Here is an 18,534-nt window from a genome sequence, read left to right as displayed (position 1 = left end):
TGGAGAGCAGGCACTCATGAAATGTGGGGGGAGGGTGTAATGTTATGTTTTTATTGAGGTAACGTTGGTTTATAACATTATATAAATTTCAGGTGTACATCATTATATTTCAGCTTCTTTACAGACTGCATCATGTTCACCACCAAAAGTCTAGTTGACTTTTGTCACCATCTGTCACCATACATGTGTGCCCCTTTACTCCTTTCACCCTCTCCCCACTCCCTTCCCCTCTGGTAACCACCAATCTGTTCTCTGTATCTATGTGTTTGTTGGTTTATCTTCCACATATGAGTGAAATCATACGGTAACTGTCTTTCTCCATCTGACTTATTTCTTAACATAAAACCCTCATGGTCCATCCATGTTGTTACAAATGGCAAAATTTCATCTTCTTTATGGCTGAGTAGCATTCTATTGTGTATGTATATATATATATATATAAAACATCTTCTTTATCCATTCATCTGTTGGTGGGCACTCGGGTTGCTTCCACATCTTGGCTATTGTGAATAGTGCCGCAATGAACATAGTGCTACATGAGTCTCTTTGAATTGTTGATTTCAAGTTCTTTGGATGAACACCCAGAAGCGGAATAGCTGGATCATATGGTATTTCTATTTTTAATTTTTTGAAGACTCTCCATACTGTTTTCCATAGTGGCCGCACCAATTTACATTCCCAGCAGCAGTGTACAAGGGTTCTCTTTTCTCCATATCCTCTCCAACACTTTCTATTTGTCTTTTTAATAATAGCCATTCTGATGGATGTGAGGTGATATCTCATTGTAGTTTTGATTTGCATTTCCCTAATAATTAGTGATGCTGAACATCTTTTCATGTGCCTCTTGGCTGTCTGTATATCTTTTTTGGAAAAATATCTGTTCACATGCTCTGCCCATTTTTTGATCGGGTTGTTTTTGTTGTTGTTGCTGTTGAGTTGTATGAGTTCTTTATATATTTTGGATATGAACCCCTTATCAGATATATGATTTGTAAATATCTTCTCTCAATCAGTAGATTGTCTTTTTGTTTTGGTGATGGTTTCCTTTGCTGTGCAGAAGCTTTTCAGTTTGATGTAGTCCCATTTGCTTATTTTTTCTTTTGTTTTCCTTGCCTGAGGAGACATATTCAAAAAAGATACTGCTAAGACTGATGTCACAGAGTGTATTGCCTTTGTTTTCTTCTAGGAGTTTCATGGTTTCAGGTCTTATATTCAAGTCTTCAATCCATTTTGAGTTAACGTTTGTGTATGGTGCAAGATAATGGTCTACTTCCATCCTTTTGCATGTGGCTGTCCAGTTTTCCCAACACCATTTATTGAAGAGACTTTTCTTTCTCTGTCATATGTCCTTGGCTCCTTTGTCAACAATTAGCTGTTCACAGTGTGGGTTAATTTCTGGGGTCTCAATTTGGGTGTAATTTTAAATATGGTATCCCAAAAGTGTTGGGAAACTTAGAACATACATTCTCTTCATTACCCATCTAAAGAAAAGGAAGCTCTCTTGCTCTATCCATCCATCCATCCATCCATCCATCCATCCATCGATCCAGCCACCTTTCTTTCTAGTTGTCGCTGGGGGAGGGGTGAGGGAGAACACAACTGTATAAGCATCATGAGGTATTTGCTTCCTGAGTGTCAACTATCGTCTCTCAGATCCTAAAAAATGACCTCAACAACTGAAGAGCAACATTCTTCTCCACTCCCCCATGTTTTCTCAAGGTTTCCAAGATTCTTAACAATTTTCCTCTCCCAGAAACATCAAAACACCACTGCAGACAGGAAGATGGGGACATTCCCTGAGATTTTTTTTTGGTTTTGGCTTCCATTTAAAATAGTCACCAGATTAAATAAAAACAAGCAAAAGTGTTTTAGCAGAAAGATTTCTCATAAAGCTGCGTCAATAGAGAGTGTATTTTTTTAAAGAAGTGTGTTATATAGACACATCTATCCCCAGCCTTGCTTAGAGCTGTCCACAGCTGCCCCCTCCCCTGGAGTCCGTACTCCAGCTGTGTTTGTGGGCAAATGTGGGGTGGGGGTGGGGTTTGGTGGAAGCAGGGTTGAAATGTCCCTCCTCAGCCACGAGCCCGCAAGCGGACTCCAGGATCCTGCCCGGTGTTTGCATTCTTCCAGGGAACTTCAGAGAAGGCAGAAAGTTTAAGGAATGCATTCAGATGTTACAAGTGCCTGTATTTTTCCACACTCTGCCTCACAACAAACATCTGTTTAAAAGCCCTTCCAGATGCGGACATTGAGTGTGGTCAAGCCCCACCTATCCCAGGGGCAGAAGGCAGAAGTGCAGGATCTAGGCTGAGGGCACTTCTCCATCAGCTCTACATCCTGGGAGCTCAGCAGTCACCACAGGGAGGTCAAAAGTGCTGGGAGGGCCCCTTCTTCCAAAATTGGCTCCCTGATGGCTGCTCTGGGAACAGAAATTCTACCACTCGCAAAGCATTCCTCTGGGGTGAAGCTTCATGGCTTCCTTGGATCCTCCTCCTGTAAGAGCCCATTTCACCAGGAGGGGCCTGTGAAGCATGACCTGCTGGAGGCCACTGGAGGCCACTCAGTAGGGGAGGAAGACAGGACATGTCAGGCCAGCCCCACGTGCCTGTCCATGGGGCCTGCTCCTGGGGAAGTCAGCTCTGGGATACTTACAGGAGGCCGCAAGAGCTGGTTCACCTAGTTCCTCCCCTTCCTGCCCCAGACACCCCAAAGAGGTTCATTTCCCGCGGAAACCTTCCAGTGCCGTGGGACTGCCCTCCTCCTTCCGCTCCAGGTCACACTATTGTTAACCGTACAACAAGAGTAGTTTAAATCAAGAAACGAAGTCATGCAAATAAATTAACACATCATCAGACAAGACCTCCCCACACTCCTTGCAGTCACCTGCACACCCCCAGGTCACCCACCCCCACCTCACTCCCTGCACTCCTTGAAGACCTTTCTCCTGGATCACTGCTACCCATTCCAACATCTGCTTTTCCTTTCTTGGTGATTTCGATATCCATGAAGATGGCTGCCGTGCCCTGCCTCTCAGTTCATGACCCCTCTCCCCTCTCCTCCTGATCCATCCTCTACCCCACACATTCCCACAGTGGTACCCAGCCCTTTCATCACCAATTACCGCACTCCCTCCACCCTGTATTTCAATATCCCACTCTTGGACACTCTTATTTTTCCAGCTCACTCCTTCTGGTCCCAGGACTCCAACAATTCTCCGATTCCCCAGGACCTCCAATCCACTGACCCACCACCCCTCAGTGTCCACCACCCACTTCAGGTCCTCACTCCTCTCCTTGCCCGACTCAGTGTCAGGGGATGTCAGTGTTATCACTCCCTCCTTCTCTCTCCCTTCTCTCCCTCCACTGTGCTCACCCAGAGAAACCTCAGTTGTGGTCAAGTTCACCTTCGTAACTCTGCACCTGCACCATTGTGGCTGAAAATGGCTGGAGAAACCAACAGCTATGTTGCACAACTCGGTGTCATTCTGGATCCATGGCTGCAAGTCTGGCAACTCCTTTCTGTGACTTTGGGGGAGCTGCTGGGGGCCCGAGCCAAGGTCAAGCCTCTCACCTGCTCAAGGGCATTGCTCCAGCAACCCTCCCCTCTGCCCTGGACCACTCCCATCAACACAGAACATGTTGTTAATAATACCATTTTGAACTGACTTCCATTAATACCACATCTCTCCCCTTTACAGCGAAACTCCTGTAATCCAGGGAGGGTCTGCATTATCCTCCAATCCATCTCCTTGACCTTTGCCCCTCCCACTGGACTGTTACCTCTCTAGTCAGGGTCACCAATAGCCCCCCATGGCTTTCTCAGGTTATTCTCAGTCTCGTCTTCCATGGCCTGCAGCAGCAGTCAACACAGTCAACCAGCCCCACACCTCCTTGAATCATATCCTTCCCAGGCTTCCAGCACCACTCTTGCTGGTTTCCTCCTGTCTCACTGCCAACCCCCTCCTGGTCTCTTTTGCTGGTTCCTCCTCACACCCCTGCTTTCTGAATGTTGGAAGACCCCAGGGCTCAGCCCTTGCACATCTTGTCTACGTAATCCCATTTTCTCGCTGATTCATCTTCTCTTGGCTTGCCCTCTTCCTCTCTGCTCCAGTCACGCTGGCCTCCCTGCTGTGCCTGGAATCACTCTTCCAGCTCCGGCCTTTGCACATTGCTGTTCCCTCTGCCTCGACGGCTCCTCCCCCAGATATCTGCAGGCTCTCCCCTCTACCGTCTTCAGGGACATCTTCCCTGACATCCTCTTTAAAATTGCAAACCCCTCCTGACCCTCATCGCTGCCCATTCCATTTTCTGGCTTTATTTTTCTGCAGAGCAATTATCACCTGCCACTAGAATATAAATTTCATGAGGGCAGAGCTTTGGTCTGTCTTGCTCAGTCCTGGATACCCAGTCCTAGAACAGCACCAGGCACGCGGGAGGTGCTCAACACACACTTGCAGAGTGAATAATGGACACATCATAGCTTACACTAACTGCGATTTTAGAATTTCAAGGACACTAAGGGAAAGCATCACGTATATTTCCGTTTTTCTCTCAGGGCTGATTTTCTCTTCCCTATCCCCCCACAGCGTTGAGGAGTGGGACCACCACGCTCCAGAATCTCCCAGGTTGTCTCCTGGTCCTGAGTTCCGGGAAGCCCACAGGTTCGTTCCAGCTCTCTAAAATGCTGAGGGTCTGGATCTTCCGCCCACCCAGACAGTGAGCCAGCCACTTGCATTCGGCTTTTCTCCAAAGCAGGGCACCCAAGTGGCTCTTCTCTACTTGTCAGAGGAGCCTCAGCTTGCAGTGGGACAACAAGTACAAGAGGTGGACGCCTGGGACCAGACTCTGCGAGAAGAGACCCTCCCCACGTCTCCTTGTGCAGGCACTGCCCTGCTTCTCTGTAGCTTTTGAACCTCTTCTTGCCCTCGAACCTTCCAATATTCTTGAGGCAGCAGGCTAATCCCCATTTGCCAGATAAGAAAACCAAGCCTCAGAGAAGCTGAGTTTGCCCCAGGTCACATAGGCAGCTCGAAGCAAAGCTGGAACCAACTCTTGAGCAAATATCTACGCAGAATTTACCATGTTAGGCAAAGATGCATGAGACGCGGTCTCTGCCCTTGATGATTCACACCCTATTTGGCAGAGCTTGTGCCTTCCAGCTTGGCCCACAGTCTTTCAGCCAAGTCCACCTCCTACCCCAGCCCAGGGCTGCCACAGACTAACCCAGGCTGGGGCGAGACCAACCTGAGATTCTGGTCAGAACGCCCCTGCATCTAACTACGTCTGGTCCACAGAGCCCTGGGTGACTGCCTGACAGACTCAATTCTTTGGCTGCCAACAACTGCCTGTATTTTAAGTCAGAGAAAACATTCAAGTTACAGCCTTTTGATTGTATGCATTTTGGATCAACTATGATCTCTTCTAGAACACAAGCTTGTTGAGAAAAGGGAACAGTGCCTTGTATTCAGTAGGTGCTCAATAAACGTGTCATGTGAACTGTGAGTCTGGCTGGGCCCCAATGGGTTAGGATGGAGTAGAGTCGGGTCAGAGGGGCTGAGAGTGCACAGTGGGGGGCTTCCTGTCTGGATCCCACGCTCTGCTGGGTGGGACCATCCACACCTTGGCAATCTACGGCAAGGCGACCAGATGCTGCCTGGAATTAGGGTCCCCTCTTACCCCTCTTTGAGTTTGTCAAGGTCACCACCCATGCCCAGGCCTCTCCCTGGGCCAGCGCTCACCTGGGAGATGTGGGACTGGGTCTTCTCGCTCTCACCATCGCCCTCCGTCTTGTCAGCCAGTAGTCCCTGCACCTGGTACTCAAGCACGTAGCTGTCGATGAAGCGCTCCAGCTCCTCGATCTCCTGGGAGCGACTGCTCCCAGCCTCGGAGGAAGCCGACGCTGCCGAGGAGTTCTCCATCCCTCCAGCTCAGGGTCCTGGGTCGGGGCTGTGGAGACAGAGAACAGTCGGGCTCTGTGAGACACCACTGGAGGCTGAGACGATGCTCCACTTGAGAAATACCCCCTGCTCCTGGCAGCATTCTCTCACTCATGATGGAATCTGGGTCTCCCAACATCCCTGAGAAGCAGGTGGGTGCCGGCCCACCTTTAGTGTGAAGAATATGCTGCATTAACCCTGTCTGGGGAGGGAAACTGAGGCCCAGGGAAGGCGGGTCACTTGTCTAATTGGCCAACACAGTAACCTGTGCGATGTTGGGCGTTAGTCCATAGCTAGACCTTACCAACTGGGGAAAAGCAGAAGATAGACCCAGCCTACCACCCAAGCCCCACTTCCCAACGTGGAGTTAACAAAATCCACCAGAAGCAGAATAAAACAGACCACAAGCTTTGATGTCCCTGACCCAAGCATTAGGATGGGTGCAGGGTCCCCTGACACAAACCCTCTAAGAGGTCTGGGACCTCCAAGAAAATGCTCCTTCTAAAGAGACATTTTCTCTTCGGACACCAGACTACCCCATAAATTAGGTGAAGGCTGTAGGCCTTAAGTTATAAACACAATTTTGCAGCCTCGTTACGGTGCGGCTACTGGGTGGGACACCTGCTACGCTGTCTGTAGGGACGTGCTTGGCTTTTAATGATAGAGATTGAAAGGCCTGGTGGGTTGTCTGGGAGGGCGTGGCCTAGCCCTGGACGCTGCCTGGCCACCCTCCACAGAAGCATGATTCCCTCTCTCTGGGATGGCCTGACATAACGTGACCAGCATTCCAGGGATACCCACTAAAGTCCACCAAGAGAACCATTGTCCCTGCCTGATGGACGGGGTGGACCCAGCCACTGAAGGAGCCCAGGCCTGCAGGGACCTTCCACTGCCCACTGCTGTCCCCGGAAGCTCCCACCTGACCCACCTGGAAGTGGGGAGAGCTAGAAGCTTCCTCTCCTCTAGGACTCTTCCCACCAGGGACCCGCTCCTTCCTCCTGACAGGCTCTCAGCCAATGGGAACAGGCTTTAAAGCTTGCCTGGTGTCCCTTTCACTGTCTGGAGGTCGGTGCTCTCCATGGGGGAGCTCAGTGAGCTGGAGGAAAGAGAACCTGCACCTGGTTGCACCATCAGAACTCGCAGAATGGACTTCTACCAAACCGCCATTAGATACACAGCAACGTGTGCACAGGGCTCTGAGACCACAGAGGGCCACGTGCACCTAGAATGATTCTGCTGATAAGAAAGGCAAGGTCCTAGTGTGTATGAAAGAACATGCGAATTTCAAAACCTTGGATTACTGAGAACTTCTTTGGAACATAGGCATCTGCCCATAATCAAGAGTTTGTTGAGCTTTTAAGTGAAATGGATCGAAAATAGGGCAAAGAATGGCCCACGGGGTTCCAGAAATGCTGCCGAGACCAGGAATGCCGACTCCCCCAGACCCTCGTCATTTTTTCAGCTGTGGGAGTTGGCAATGAGAGGAAGAACTGCTCTGGGTGGACACACACCTTTGTCAACTGGTCTCCTGACTCCATTTTTGGCTTTTGACTGCTGCAGAGGGCTCAGCCTCCTTTGGACCCCAGGCCAGCTGCAGGGGAGCTGTGCCACCCTGTAGGGGGCATGCTCTGGGCTCCTGAGCTCAGTGGCCTTGGGGCTTAGAGGTGTGTCTATCTATCTCAGAGGGAGGAGTCTGAGGATTCGGCCCGTGTGGTGTCCTCATCAGAGTGAGAGGACCCAGGTGTTAGGCCGGAGTGGCAGTGGGTCTGCAGGGAGTCGGCTCAGACTGGGATAAGCATGCCTAGTGGTCCAGGGCCAGAGTCAGGGGTGGGAATGGGGATGTCCAATGCCCCTTCCTCCACCTGCCATTCAAGGCCTACAGCAGCCTTACATCCCTCCCACCACCAATGCCCGCGTTACCCCTCCTGCTCCAATGGCGCCCATGCCCCCTCCTGCCCCCTGGCTACTCTGCTCCTTGTCCTGGGCACACGCCACATGTGGTAAGCAGAACCCTAAGAGGGTCCTGGATGTACACCTTCTCCCAGTTACTCATTGAATACTAACCCTCCTGGGAAGGCATGTGCAAATATAATTAAATTCCAAATCAGTGGACTTTAAGATAGGGAGACTATCCAGGAGCGGCTGATCCAACACGAGCCCCTTAAATATGGGACTAGGGGTAGAGACAGATTCAAAGCTTGAGAAAGACTCATGCACTGCTGCTGGCTTGAAGGAGGCGGGGGCGCGTGCAAGGACCATGAGCGGCCTCTAGGAGCTGACAGCAATCCCCTGGTCAATGACCGGCAAGGAAAAGGGCACCTCAGTCCTACAACCGCAAGGCAGTTAGTTCTGCCACCAACAATGAGCTTGGCAGCAGTTTTTGTCCCCTGGAGCCTCCAGACAAGAACTCAGCCCAGCCGACACCTTGATTTTGGCTTTGTGATATACTGAGCCGGACTTCTGACTTCTGGAGCTGAGAGATAATAAATGGTATTGTTTTAAGCCATTAGGTTTGCAGTAATTTGTTACGCAGCAATAGAAAACTGACATGCGATGTTCTTTCTGCCTCTGTGCTTGGCTCACACTGTGCCCCTCACCCAAAGGCATTTCCCCCTTCCCTCCCCCTTCAAATCTAGAGGTGCTTACACTCACGGAATGCTACTACAGCAACGTAGAGGCTGTCCAGTGACCAGCCCAATCCCCTGGTTTAATGGTGGCTCGTGGACAAGGGATTCACCCAGCCTTGGCCTTTGGGCATGAATACTGCGACTTCTACTAATAACAGGAATGGTGAATGTGGACTGCACCCATGTCACGTGCCAGGCACTCTTCTCAGCACCTGGTATGACTTTACCTACTTACCACTCATATTAACAATTATTCTACTTAGAAGAGAAAACTGAGGTTCAGAGAGGTTAAGTAACTTGCCCAAGTTTGCACAGCACAGCTCTAGGTCCGGCTGCACCCCACTTCCTCTTCATCCTACCTCCTGGCAGTTTGCTCAGGCCCTCAGGACATCTCCCACTTCACCATTCCCCACTGCCATTCCCGTGCCCAGTGAATTCTTCAAGTGCTGTGTGTATGCTTCTTACTCCTCAACTGGGCTGCAGGCTCTGGAGGGCTGGGCCCTGGGCCTAACTCTGTGCGGGGCCTTGGGCAGATGGCCAGCCTCAGTGGAATGGGATGATAAGGTTGAAGTCCAGAGAGGGCTGAAAAGGAGGCACCTGCAGGAAAAGCCAGTGCCTAAGGCCGCACCCCTTATTCCTCGAAGACTTAAGATGTTATCAAGGGCTTCCTGGCACACCTCATAGGTTCAGGCAGAGGCCTGGGGTTTGTGGGAACTAGATAGGAGCGTTTCCAGGAGGATGGAGGGCCCAGCTCTGCCTGCTGCAGCAGCTCGGTCCCACTCTGCTGGGCTCTCCTGGGCTTGAGTGGCCCCTCACGGGGCCACACCACAGTCCTATGAGGAAGCCTAGGGGCAATAATCACCCCAAACCCATACTGGTTCACTGAGTAAAGTGACAGGAAACAGGCATTGCAGCCCATTTCCATCCTGCAGAACTTTGGCGCCCAGGGGGAGAAAGAAGACTCTCCTCACTGGTCCCTTGGTTTGGACTCCTCTGTGTCCTCACATCCTCTCGGCAGCCCCCCTTCTCCAGTCACTGCCGCCCAATCAGATTCACGCGGTGTAGTCTGACGGCACCTCACCTCGGCTGTCCTGAACACCTGCCCAGGCCCCTCTGAGACACGCCAGCAGACACCTGTAGGGACCCACCTGGCACCTGGCACCTGTACCCTGGACGTGCGAGGAGCTTACACCCCCCAAGGCAGCCCCTGACCAGGACAAACAGGTCTTTGGTCTCAGGTGACACCGGAGGCATGGATGACACTCACTCAGCAGGTTCCAGCAGATCGAGCCCCAGCTGCCCACAGTGGTGACCAGATCCCTCACACCCCTTTGCCTGGCTCTCCCCTCCTCCCATGTCACTCCCGCCAAGACCCTTGTTCCTGGGATGCCTCTAGGAGCTCTGCTTTCCAAAGGGGACCTAGGCTAACATGTCGCTTGGGCTCATTTGTTTGTTCCAGAAGGAGTCCCAACCAGGGAGCTGAGAAGCCCCAGCTTCAGTAGAAAAGCCCAGAGCTTTCTCTTTACCAGAGACAAGGCAGGAGGAGGGATAGGGAGAGTGCTGTCCTCATCGTCCACCTCCTCAGCTCTCGGGCTGGAAGTTGAGTCAGGCCCTTACGCCCCCATTTTTTATTGTGGCAAAATAGACATAGCATATAAAACATACCATTGTAACCTTTTTTTTTTTTTGAGGAAGATTAGCCCTGAGCTAACATCTGCCGCCAATCCTCCCCTTTTTGCTGAGGAAGACTAGCCCTGAGCTAACATCCATGCCCATCTTCCTCTACTTTATATGTGGGACGCCTGCCACAGCATGGCTTGATGAGCAGTGCTTAGGTCCGCACCCAGGATCTGAACTGGCAAACCCTGGGCCACTGAAGTGGAATGTGCGAACTTAACCAGTGAGCCACTGAGCTGCCCCTGTAACCATTTTTAAGAGCACAGTTCAGTGGCATTAAGCATATTCATAATGTTGTGTAAGCATCATTGTTATCTACTTCCAGAACTTTTTCACGATCCAACAGAAACTCTGTCCCCATTAAACAAGTCCCCACTCCTACCTCAGCCCCTGGCAACCACTGCTCCACCTTCTGTCTCTATCAATTTGTCTCTTCTGGGTACCTCATATAAGTGGGACCATATATTCGTCCTTTTGTGACTGGCTTATTTCACTCAGCATCACGTCCTCAAGATTCACCCATGTTGTGGCGTGTGTCAGAACTTCATTCCTTTTTGTGGCTGAATTATACATTGTAGTACAATAATAACTGTTACGTGTATATACCACATTTTGTTTATGCATCCATCCATCAATGGACATTTGGGTCGTTTCCACCTTTGGCTATCATGAATAATCCTGCAATGAACGTGGGTGTACAAACATCTGTTTGAGTCCCTGTTTTCAATTCTTTGAGGTGCGTATCTAGAAGTTCTGCCCCATTTTAAGGTAAAAAGAGTGAGGAGGCAGAGTGAACTCTCGGGCTGGTGGAGACACAGGGAATAAAAGGGGCGCTTTCCTCAAGGGCTGGTTCCGCTGCCTTCCTGCCTGTGTTTGGGATCCTCTCCTGGCTCAGTTTCTCATTCACAGTAAGATCAGCATGGGAAATCCCCAAACAGCTGGGCTGCTGGCTAAGCAGAGAGCCAGCAAGAGGAGCTTCTGTTTTAATGATCAGAGAAACTGATAAGGGGGATGGGACCAGAGGAAGAAGAAGAAAGAGAGGAGAGGGTGGAAGAGGAGGAGAGACACATCTGGCTGAAGCCGCAGGCAGCAGAGCACAGAGTAGAGGCTGGAGGAGGATCCCAGGAAGGCGCCCTGGCTGCTGCCTCTCCCCCCGCCCTGCCCCCAGCCCCTGCCAGGTGATGGATGAGGAGGAACAAAAAGGCGAGCCGCAGGAGTGGGAAAAGTGCTGAGGCCACACTTTGCAGTAAAGGGCAGGCAGCCCTGAGCCCACAGGCGGGAGGGGCAGGCCTGGGTGGGCACAGTTTAAGAGGGGCGCAGAGGGGCTGAGGCTGCAGAAGGACACGGAGGGGTGGAGAGGTCCTCGGACCACGCTTCCCAGACACATCTACAGCTGTCTGGTGAAACGGGCACCCCCTCACCTTCCTGGTGTTGCAGCATCTGAGGGTTAAGGAACCTTATTCAGGCCCCAGGGGCCCAGGGGCCTCCACCCCCTGCTGCAGCCAATCGCATTCTCTGCTTGTCACTATAGCTGGATGAGCCTGGCTGGCTATTTCTAAGGCCAGAAGCAAAAACACCCACATCCTTTGATGAAAAGTTGCCTTTCTCCACCCCCATATTCCACCTACCCAGACCCACACAAACCCTCCCCTGTGCCCTCTGCCCAGAGCAGCGTGGCTCCCATGGAAATCAGCACTCAGCAAAGATGCTTCTGCTGACACCATGGTGCTCTCTGCCTGAGGTCGGGAGTCTCCCCTGCCGCCCTCTGGCCCTGCCTGCCTTGGAGCTACCGTCAGGGGTGAGGAGTCTGGAGGAAAAGGGAGGCTGACATCGCCAAGTGGCCTGTGGGCCGAGAGACAAGAAGCTGGAACCATCCCAGCATCTCAGCATCCTTTTGTGCCCGCCCAGTGACAAATGGCATTAGTAGCTGTAAATTTAGCCAATCCGTTTAAGAGCAGCCAGGCATCACAGGCATTACTGCCTCCTCCACTCCCCGGAACAAATTTGGTGACCTGCAAACCAGATGCGTCTGCTCCGCTGCCTACCAGCCCTGCTCTGGGGTCCATCATTCCAGGCCCAGCCAGAAGACACTTCATCAGACTCTTCCCTCAGCCCCTCAGCACATAACTCACCAGGCAGCACACCCTCCTGGGACCTCACAGAGGAAGCCCGGGAAGGTGTCGATTTCTGCTTTGCTGATGCATTTTTTTGGCTTTTGTCTGCTGCAAGGTGCCCAGCCTCCTGCAGGAGAGCTGTGCGGTGCCACAGGGGGCTTGCTATGGGCTCAAGGTCTGTCCCCCTGTCCCAGCAGGACAGCAACTCTGAACACCGAGGTGGGCACATCTGAGCTGTGGGTGGGGGCAGGGCCCAGCACGTCACACTCCTCGTCTCCTGGTGAATCACATCCACCCCGTCTTCATCCCACTTTTCCCATGGCCACTTCCCATGCTGCTGCTGCCGCTCAGCCTCGCCCCCCAGGCTCCCTCCAGCAACTGGCTCCTGGTGACCTTGTTACACACACGGCCTGACCCCTCTCCCCTTCCCACCTCCACACAGTGCTGGCAACTGCCACCTTCACCCAGAGCCTGCGACTAGGGCTCTCTCCTTTGCCGGCTGTCAGGCGGCCCCCAGGGCAGGGCCAGGCCACCGCCACAGCCATGCCTCCCGCTGAGAGTTTGGGAGGAGAGAGGTCCTCTGCCCGGGGACAGAGGATGCCCACAGCTCTCCCTGAAGAAGCCATGGGAATCCCCGTCACGACATCCTGCTGCCAACCCACCCCTCCAAGTCCAGTCCCCACTCCACCTCCTGCATGAACAGGACTCCAGAGAGAATGCCTTCCCCCACCACCTGCAGCCCTCGTGTGGGCCACTCCTGTCGGTGCTGGTCCTCGGACTCTGGGCCACGTTGGTGTCTGCCAGAGAATAGCAGGGGGCTTCAGTAGACACGTCCACACATGGAGCCTTGGGTCCCCAACCACCGGAAGTGGGAAAGTTCAGAAACACTCGGAGCTGGTGGCAACCTCACAAATGGGTCACGTTAACTGTCTCAGGAGTCAAGGACACCTAGTGTCCTCTAAATGTCTGACACCGCCCCCCACAAATGTGACCCTTTGTCACTCAAACATCCGGCAGGGTGTTAGCTAGCTCACTGTTTTTCAAACTGCAGGTCTCAGCTATTTACGGGGCTCTAAAATAAACTTAGTGTAAAATAAACTCATAATCTCAGCACTAAACAATATATAACGAAATAGAAAATAGTGAGTGATACACATCATAACTATTGTTTCAGGAAACTTTACTTTCCTCTATCCATGGAAAAACGCCTTTCTTTTTTTCCTTCTTCTTCTCCCTAAAGCCCCCCAGTATATAGTTGCATATCATAGTTGTGAGTGCCTCTGGTGATGCTTTGTGGGACGCCGCCTCAGCATGGCCAGATGAGTGGTGCCATGGCCGCACCCAGGATCCGAACTGGCAAAACCACTTGGCCATGGGGCTGGTCACGAAAATGCCTTTCTTTCTATGAGGCATGGTTAGGAGTTTAAGTGGCCAGGAGCAGCCCCACACTTTAATGTGCAGACGAATCACACATGATCTTGTTAAGATGCAGATTCAAACTCAGTGGATGGCAAGTGGGGCCTGCATTTCTTTCTTTCTTTCTTTCTTTTTTTTTTTTTTGCTGAGGAAAATTCACCCTGAGCTAACATCTGTGGCCAATCTTCCTCTATTTCATATGTACGTCGCCTCCACAGCACGGCTGATGTGTGGTGTAGGTCCACGCCCAAGATCCAAACCTGTGAACCCAGGTCACTGAAGCAGAGCATGCCAAACTTAACCACTACGCCAACCGGCTGGCCCCAGATGCTGCATTTCTAACCAGCTCCCGGCTGATGTTGTCACTGCTGGTCAGAGGAGCTTGCTTTGAATAGCCAACATCTAGAAAACCTCTCACACCCCTTCTATACATTATTCAGATATCCCACTCTAGTCTGGAAATTCTCTATCCTCACCCTCTGGCCCGTGGGTCAGCTCCCTGGAAGAGGGGCAGTGCTCCTCTTACAGCCCCAATGGGACCAGGTGGGAATTCAACAGGCTGAATTATTGCATATTTGTGGACCCTGGGACCACCCACCTCCTCCTCGGGCTTCAGCCAGGTGCACATAACAGCTCCTGATTAGAATCCTGCAAAGCTGAGCTATGGGCCCAGACACATTCAACTGGTCTCAATAAATGGGGGGGGCTCCTGACCCCTAAGCCGCATGACCTCAATAGTCCTTAGAGAATACAGCCAATTCACTGTGCAGATACTGAGGACACTGGAACCCAGAGAAGGGGAACAACTTGCTAGGAGCCACTCAGATGCCTATGGATAGAGCCAGGCCTGCAACGCAGGTCCCCAGGCTCCAAGCCCTCAATTAGCTTGCTATCCCCAAAGACCCCTTGCTGAGCTGAGCATCACCTCCCCTCTCTCCCAGTGACTGCCAATGTCTTTGAAGCCCAAGTGCAGTTCTGGTTACAATCATTAATGTCAGGTAGTAATGACAGGACAGATATTCTTCTTCTTTTTTCTTTTTTTTTTTTGGTGAAGAAGATTGGCCCTGAGCTAATATTTGTTGCCAATCTGCCTCTTTTTTTTTTTCCTCTCCCCAAAGCCCCAGTACACAGTTGTATATCCTAGTTGTAAGTCATTCTAGTTCCTCTGTGTGGGATGCCACCACAGCATGGCCTGATGAGCAGTGCCATGTCCATGCCTAGGATCTGAACCAGTGAACCCCGGGCCACCAAAGTGGAGCGCACAAACTTAACCACTACATCACAGGGAGGCCCCAGGACAGACATTCTTAAATAATAGACAACCCCCAAATCATTGCATCATTTTCACATTGTGCTGAGCCCCTACCCTGTGCAGGGCCCTAGACCAAGCCCTGGGGTTCTTCCAGAACCTCCATGGAGGAACAAACAGGGCTCAGGCCTCCCTGGTGTCTCCTCAAGAGCTGCATCCAGGAGTAGCTGAGGAGCTGGACTAGATTTCATGGCGAGGGGGCTGGTCACTGAGGGCGGGGAAGGCAAGAGAGATGCTGTGAATCCTCGTCTCAGAACATCCACCGCGGCCACTGTGGCCGCACCCTGGAAGGAGTCTGAGAAGGGAGGCTGCGGAGGGAGGACGCAAGCGCACCCCACTGGCGTGCGAGGGGCCCCTAGCAGTGCACCCAAGGGCACCGCACCAGAACCCGGTCTCCTGATCAGGGCTTCCTCTTGGAGGAAGAATCTGAAACAGCAGCATCCCCAGCTCTGCAGAGGCCTCCACACTGGCAGACGGGCAAGGAGGATAGGAGGAGGGCACCCGGGGAGGGTTCTGGGAGGGCCAGCCCCTGCTTTACCCCTGGACGCCCCTGTTGTCCAGGTCTGCCCTGTCCTTCCGGCCCCCGAGGCCCACAGGAGCGTCCACTGGGCTCCCAGCACCGACCTCCCACCTGATACCTTGGCGCTGAGCACAGGCTGCCTCCTGACACGCCCTCAGCCTCCCCAGTGCTGTTACCCAACTCCTGTCCTGCTCTTCAATTTTTTATGGGTTTTTATCTTGTCTGGACAAAACCGCACGGTCCTTGACGCCCTGCTCCATCCTATACCTCTCAGCACCCCAAACCCAGGACAGCAGCCTGGCCTACGGCTCCCCAGCCCTCCCACACCCACCCAACACACTCCTCCCGAGAGTGGGCCTCCCCAGCTCTCCTGCCCACTGCCGCTGGGCCTCCCAGTGCCATCCCAGTCCCCTCCCAGTGCCATCCCAGTCCCCTCCCAGCTCTTAGGACGTTAAAGCCGAGGTTGTGGGGGGAGGACCTGTCTAATCCCCCCTCCCTGCCAGTCACCAAGGTCACCTGGTCCCAGAACCAGGACTCCAATCTCACCCCGCTACACCTAAGAGCCTCCTCAAAGCAATTCACTCCAACCTACGGGTACTAAGTGTCTGCTGTATGCGGTGTCCTACAGGCGCCAGAGGGCGTGGAAGTCACAGGTGAAGCCCCGCAGAGCAGACAAACACACCAAAGCCGTCACAGGCCTCAGGGTCACTGGCCAGCAAGCCACATCCCTGGCTAGAGTCAGGTGACTTCCTCACGGCCCCGGGTCCTAAGACAAGGTAACATACCGGTTATGGGTTCTGACTCTGGGTTCCAGTGCTGGCTAAACCACTTCTAGCCCTGTGACCTTGGGCAGCCTGTTTCCTCATCTTTAAAGTAGACCGATGATGAAAGTGCCACCTTATAACGTCTAGTGAGGATTAAGGAGAATGCACGAGAAAACGTACAACATAGCCAGGTATACAGCAAGCACTCAATTATTGGCGGTGATTGGCATTTGACATCACATCTGCCCCCTGCTATGCCCTCCTCTGTCTTCTGCAATCTCTCCTACCTCTGCCTCTCCAAATTGTACCCTCTCCCTCTGGGCCTGCCTCCAGGGACACCTCCCCCATGAAGCCTTCCTGGGCTATGGGGCCACCACTGGTCACTGCTGCTTCTGAACTCCAGTTCTCCACAGACCCCACCACTCTCTAATACTCCCTACTCTGAACTGCCTGTGCCCTGCTTGGGCCTCAGTCTGCCCCTCTCTTGTACTCCAATTCCTGGGTTAACCTCAGCTCTGCCAACCTGCATGGACTCATGGGGACCCATTCTCTCTCCTGCATGAGCCCTCGGGGGTAGACAGGGTGGGGTCACACTACTGGCCTTCAAAACCTTCTGCTTTGACGGACAAAGAGTGCACACTAACTCAGAGCATGCTGGGAAAGGAGAGAGTGTCCTGTTCTGAACCCGGCAGTGCACCTGTGAGAACACCTCTGGTTGAGGCCAGAAAGCTCCTTCAAGCTGGGTGGCCCCAGCACCCCAGGCCTTCCTTCTCAGGTGACGCTATCTCTCTCGGGGTAACCAGGGTCCCCAGCCAGCTCTCTCTCCCGGAAACAGCTCTCTGAGCCAGAGCCGAGCTGGAGCAGTGACAGTACTACAGAGTTTTCAAGAGCCCGACGGGGGTCTCAGAAGCCCAGACAGGTGCCACACAGCCTGGCCCTGGGCGGGGCTGTGACCCTGCAGGCCTGTCCCACAGCTGGGCAGGTAGAGCCGGCTCGCTTCAAGAACAGCCTCCCTACCCCCCTCCCCTCCTCATCCTTATGGACAGCTCAGGCCCACCTCCAGGACACCCCCCGGCCACTCCAGCTCACAGGGACCCCGCCCCCCAGAACACCCGCAGCAGCTGCTCACTGGGCCTTCAGCCTCTGCCCCCTGCCACCTTGATGACTAACTCTTCCTGCACAGGAGTACAACCACAAAGCAGAGGTTGCAAAGGTCTGCTTGGGCCACATCTAGACCATGGTGTGCTATGTTTGGTCTGTTTGGTATTTTAAAAATATTTGAGCCAACATTTATAAATCAGATTTCACATAAAAATCCACATTTCTGATTTTCTTGAAAAACTGGGAGAGCTAGCAGCCTGGCCCACCTCCCAACACTGCAACCATCAGCTAGAGCTGAGCAGTGCTGACCCCTTCAGATATGGCTTGCAATCTCCAGTCTGCCACAGACCCCAACACTCCCTAATGTCTCCCCACTGCCCACAGCTGTCACTCTCGAATGGATCACCTGCCTGGCCCTTTGAGTCATCCGAGTTGGAGACCACACCCGCTGCAAGAAAGTAATTGTAGGTGGTCCATGACTACAAAAATGAGGGGTGTCCCTTAAGAACCTGGAAATCAAGAACAAGGACTGTCCCCTGGCAGTTACAATGTGAAATCCATACATGACAGTTCAAAATAGAAATATGCAAAGTCATTGCCAAGAGGGAGAAGGAAAGGTTTCCAGACCAGCAGGATTCAACCCCAACCTGGCGGCAGAAGCCACAGAGCTATCATAGGAAGATTGTGTCACTTGGAAGGGACTGGAAGGAAAGAAAACAGCCAACGACAGAAAGCAGAGCACCCCAAGCTCCATCCAGGGGAAGGGGTGCCTCTCCTGGGTGTCTCGAGGGAGGCCCCAGGTAAACGCACAGGGCTGTCCCCCTGCTCCCCTTAATACCCCACCCCACCCCAGCTCAGCCCTGAAGTGGTCCGAGGGGCTGCCTCCTCCCCCAGCTACGTCATGAGCTCTTAGAGGCTGAGGATGTGTCTGCTCCTTCCCTTGTCCCCTGGGAGCCAGACCTGGGCCCACTGTCGACATTCAGTTACTCACTGAGTATTTGCGGATGGATTCCCAGACATGAGAAAACGGTCAACAGGTGACTGATGCTCTGTCTCCCTGGTGTTAGCAGA

General features: G+C 52.7%; 1 protein-coding gene across 41 annotated transcripts in view; it reads right to left on the bottom strand.

Moving 5' to 3' along the window:
- Window positions 1–18,534, bottom strand: part of CTIF (cap binding complex dependent translation initiation factor) — a 296,979-nt gene that overhangs the window by 220,500 nt on the left and 57,945 nt on the right. For all 41 annotated transcript variants that reach the window (XR_011421048.1, XR_011421049.1, XR_011421050.1 and 38 more), the window contains one exon: window positions 5,738–5,945. Coding sequence is in view for 31 of the 41 variants with exons in the window: in XM_023647782.2 (XP_023503550.1) it covers window positions 5,738–5,917 (180 nt within the window). In the remaining 10 variants the exon portion in view is untranslated. The remainder of the gene's footprint in view (window positions 1–5,737; window positions 5,946–18,534) is intronic.

The sequence above is a fragment of the Equus caballus genome, chromosome 8 (genome assembly GCF_041296265.1).
Source record: "Equus caballus isolate H_3958 breed thoroughbred chromosome 8, TB-T2T, whole genome shotgun sequence".
Taxonomy (NCBI): Eukaryota; Metazoa; Chordata; class Mammalia; order Perissodactyla; family Equidae; genus Equus; species Equus caballus.
The sequence above is the reverse complement of the archived record's forward strand: the minus strand, read 5'-3'. Positions and strand labels throughout refer to the sequence as shown.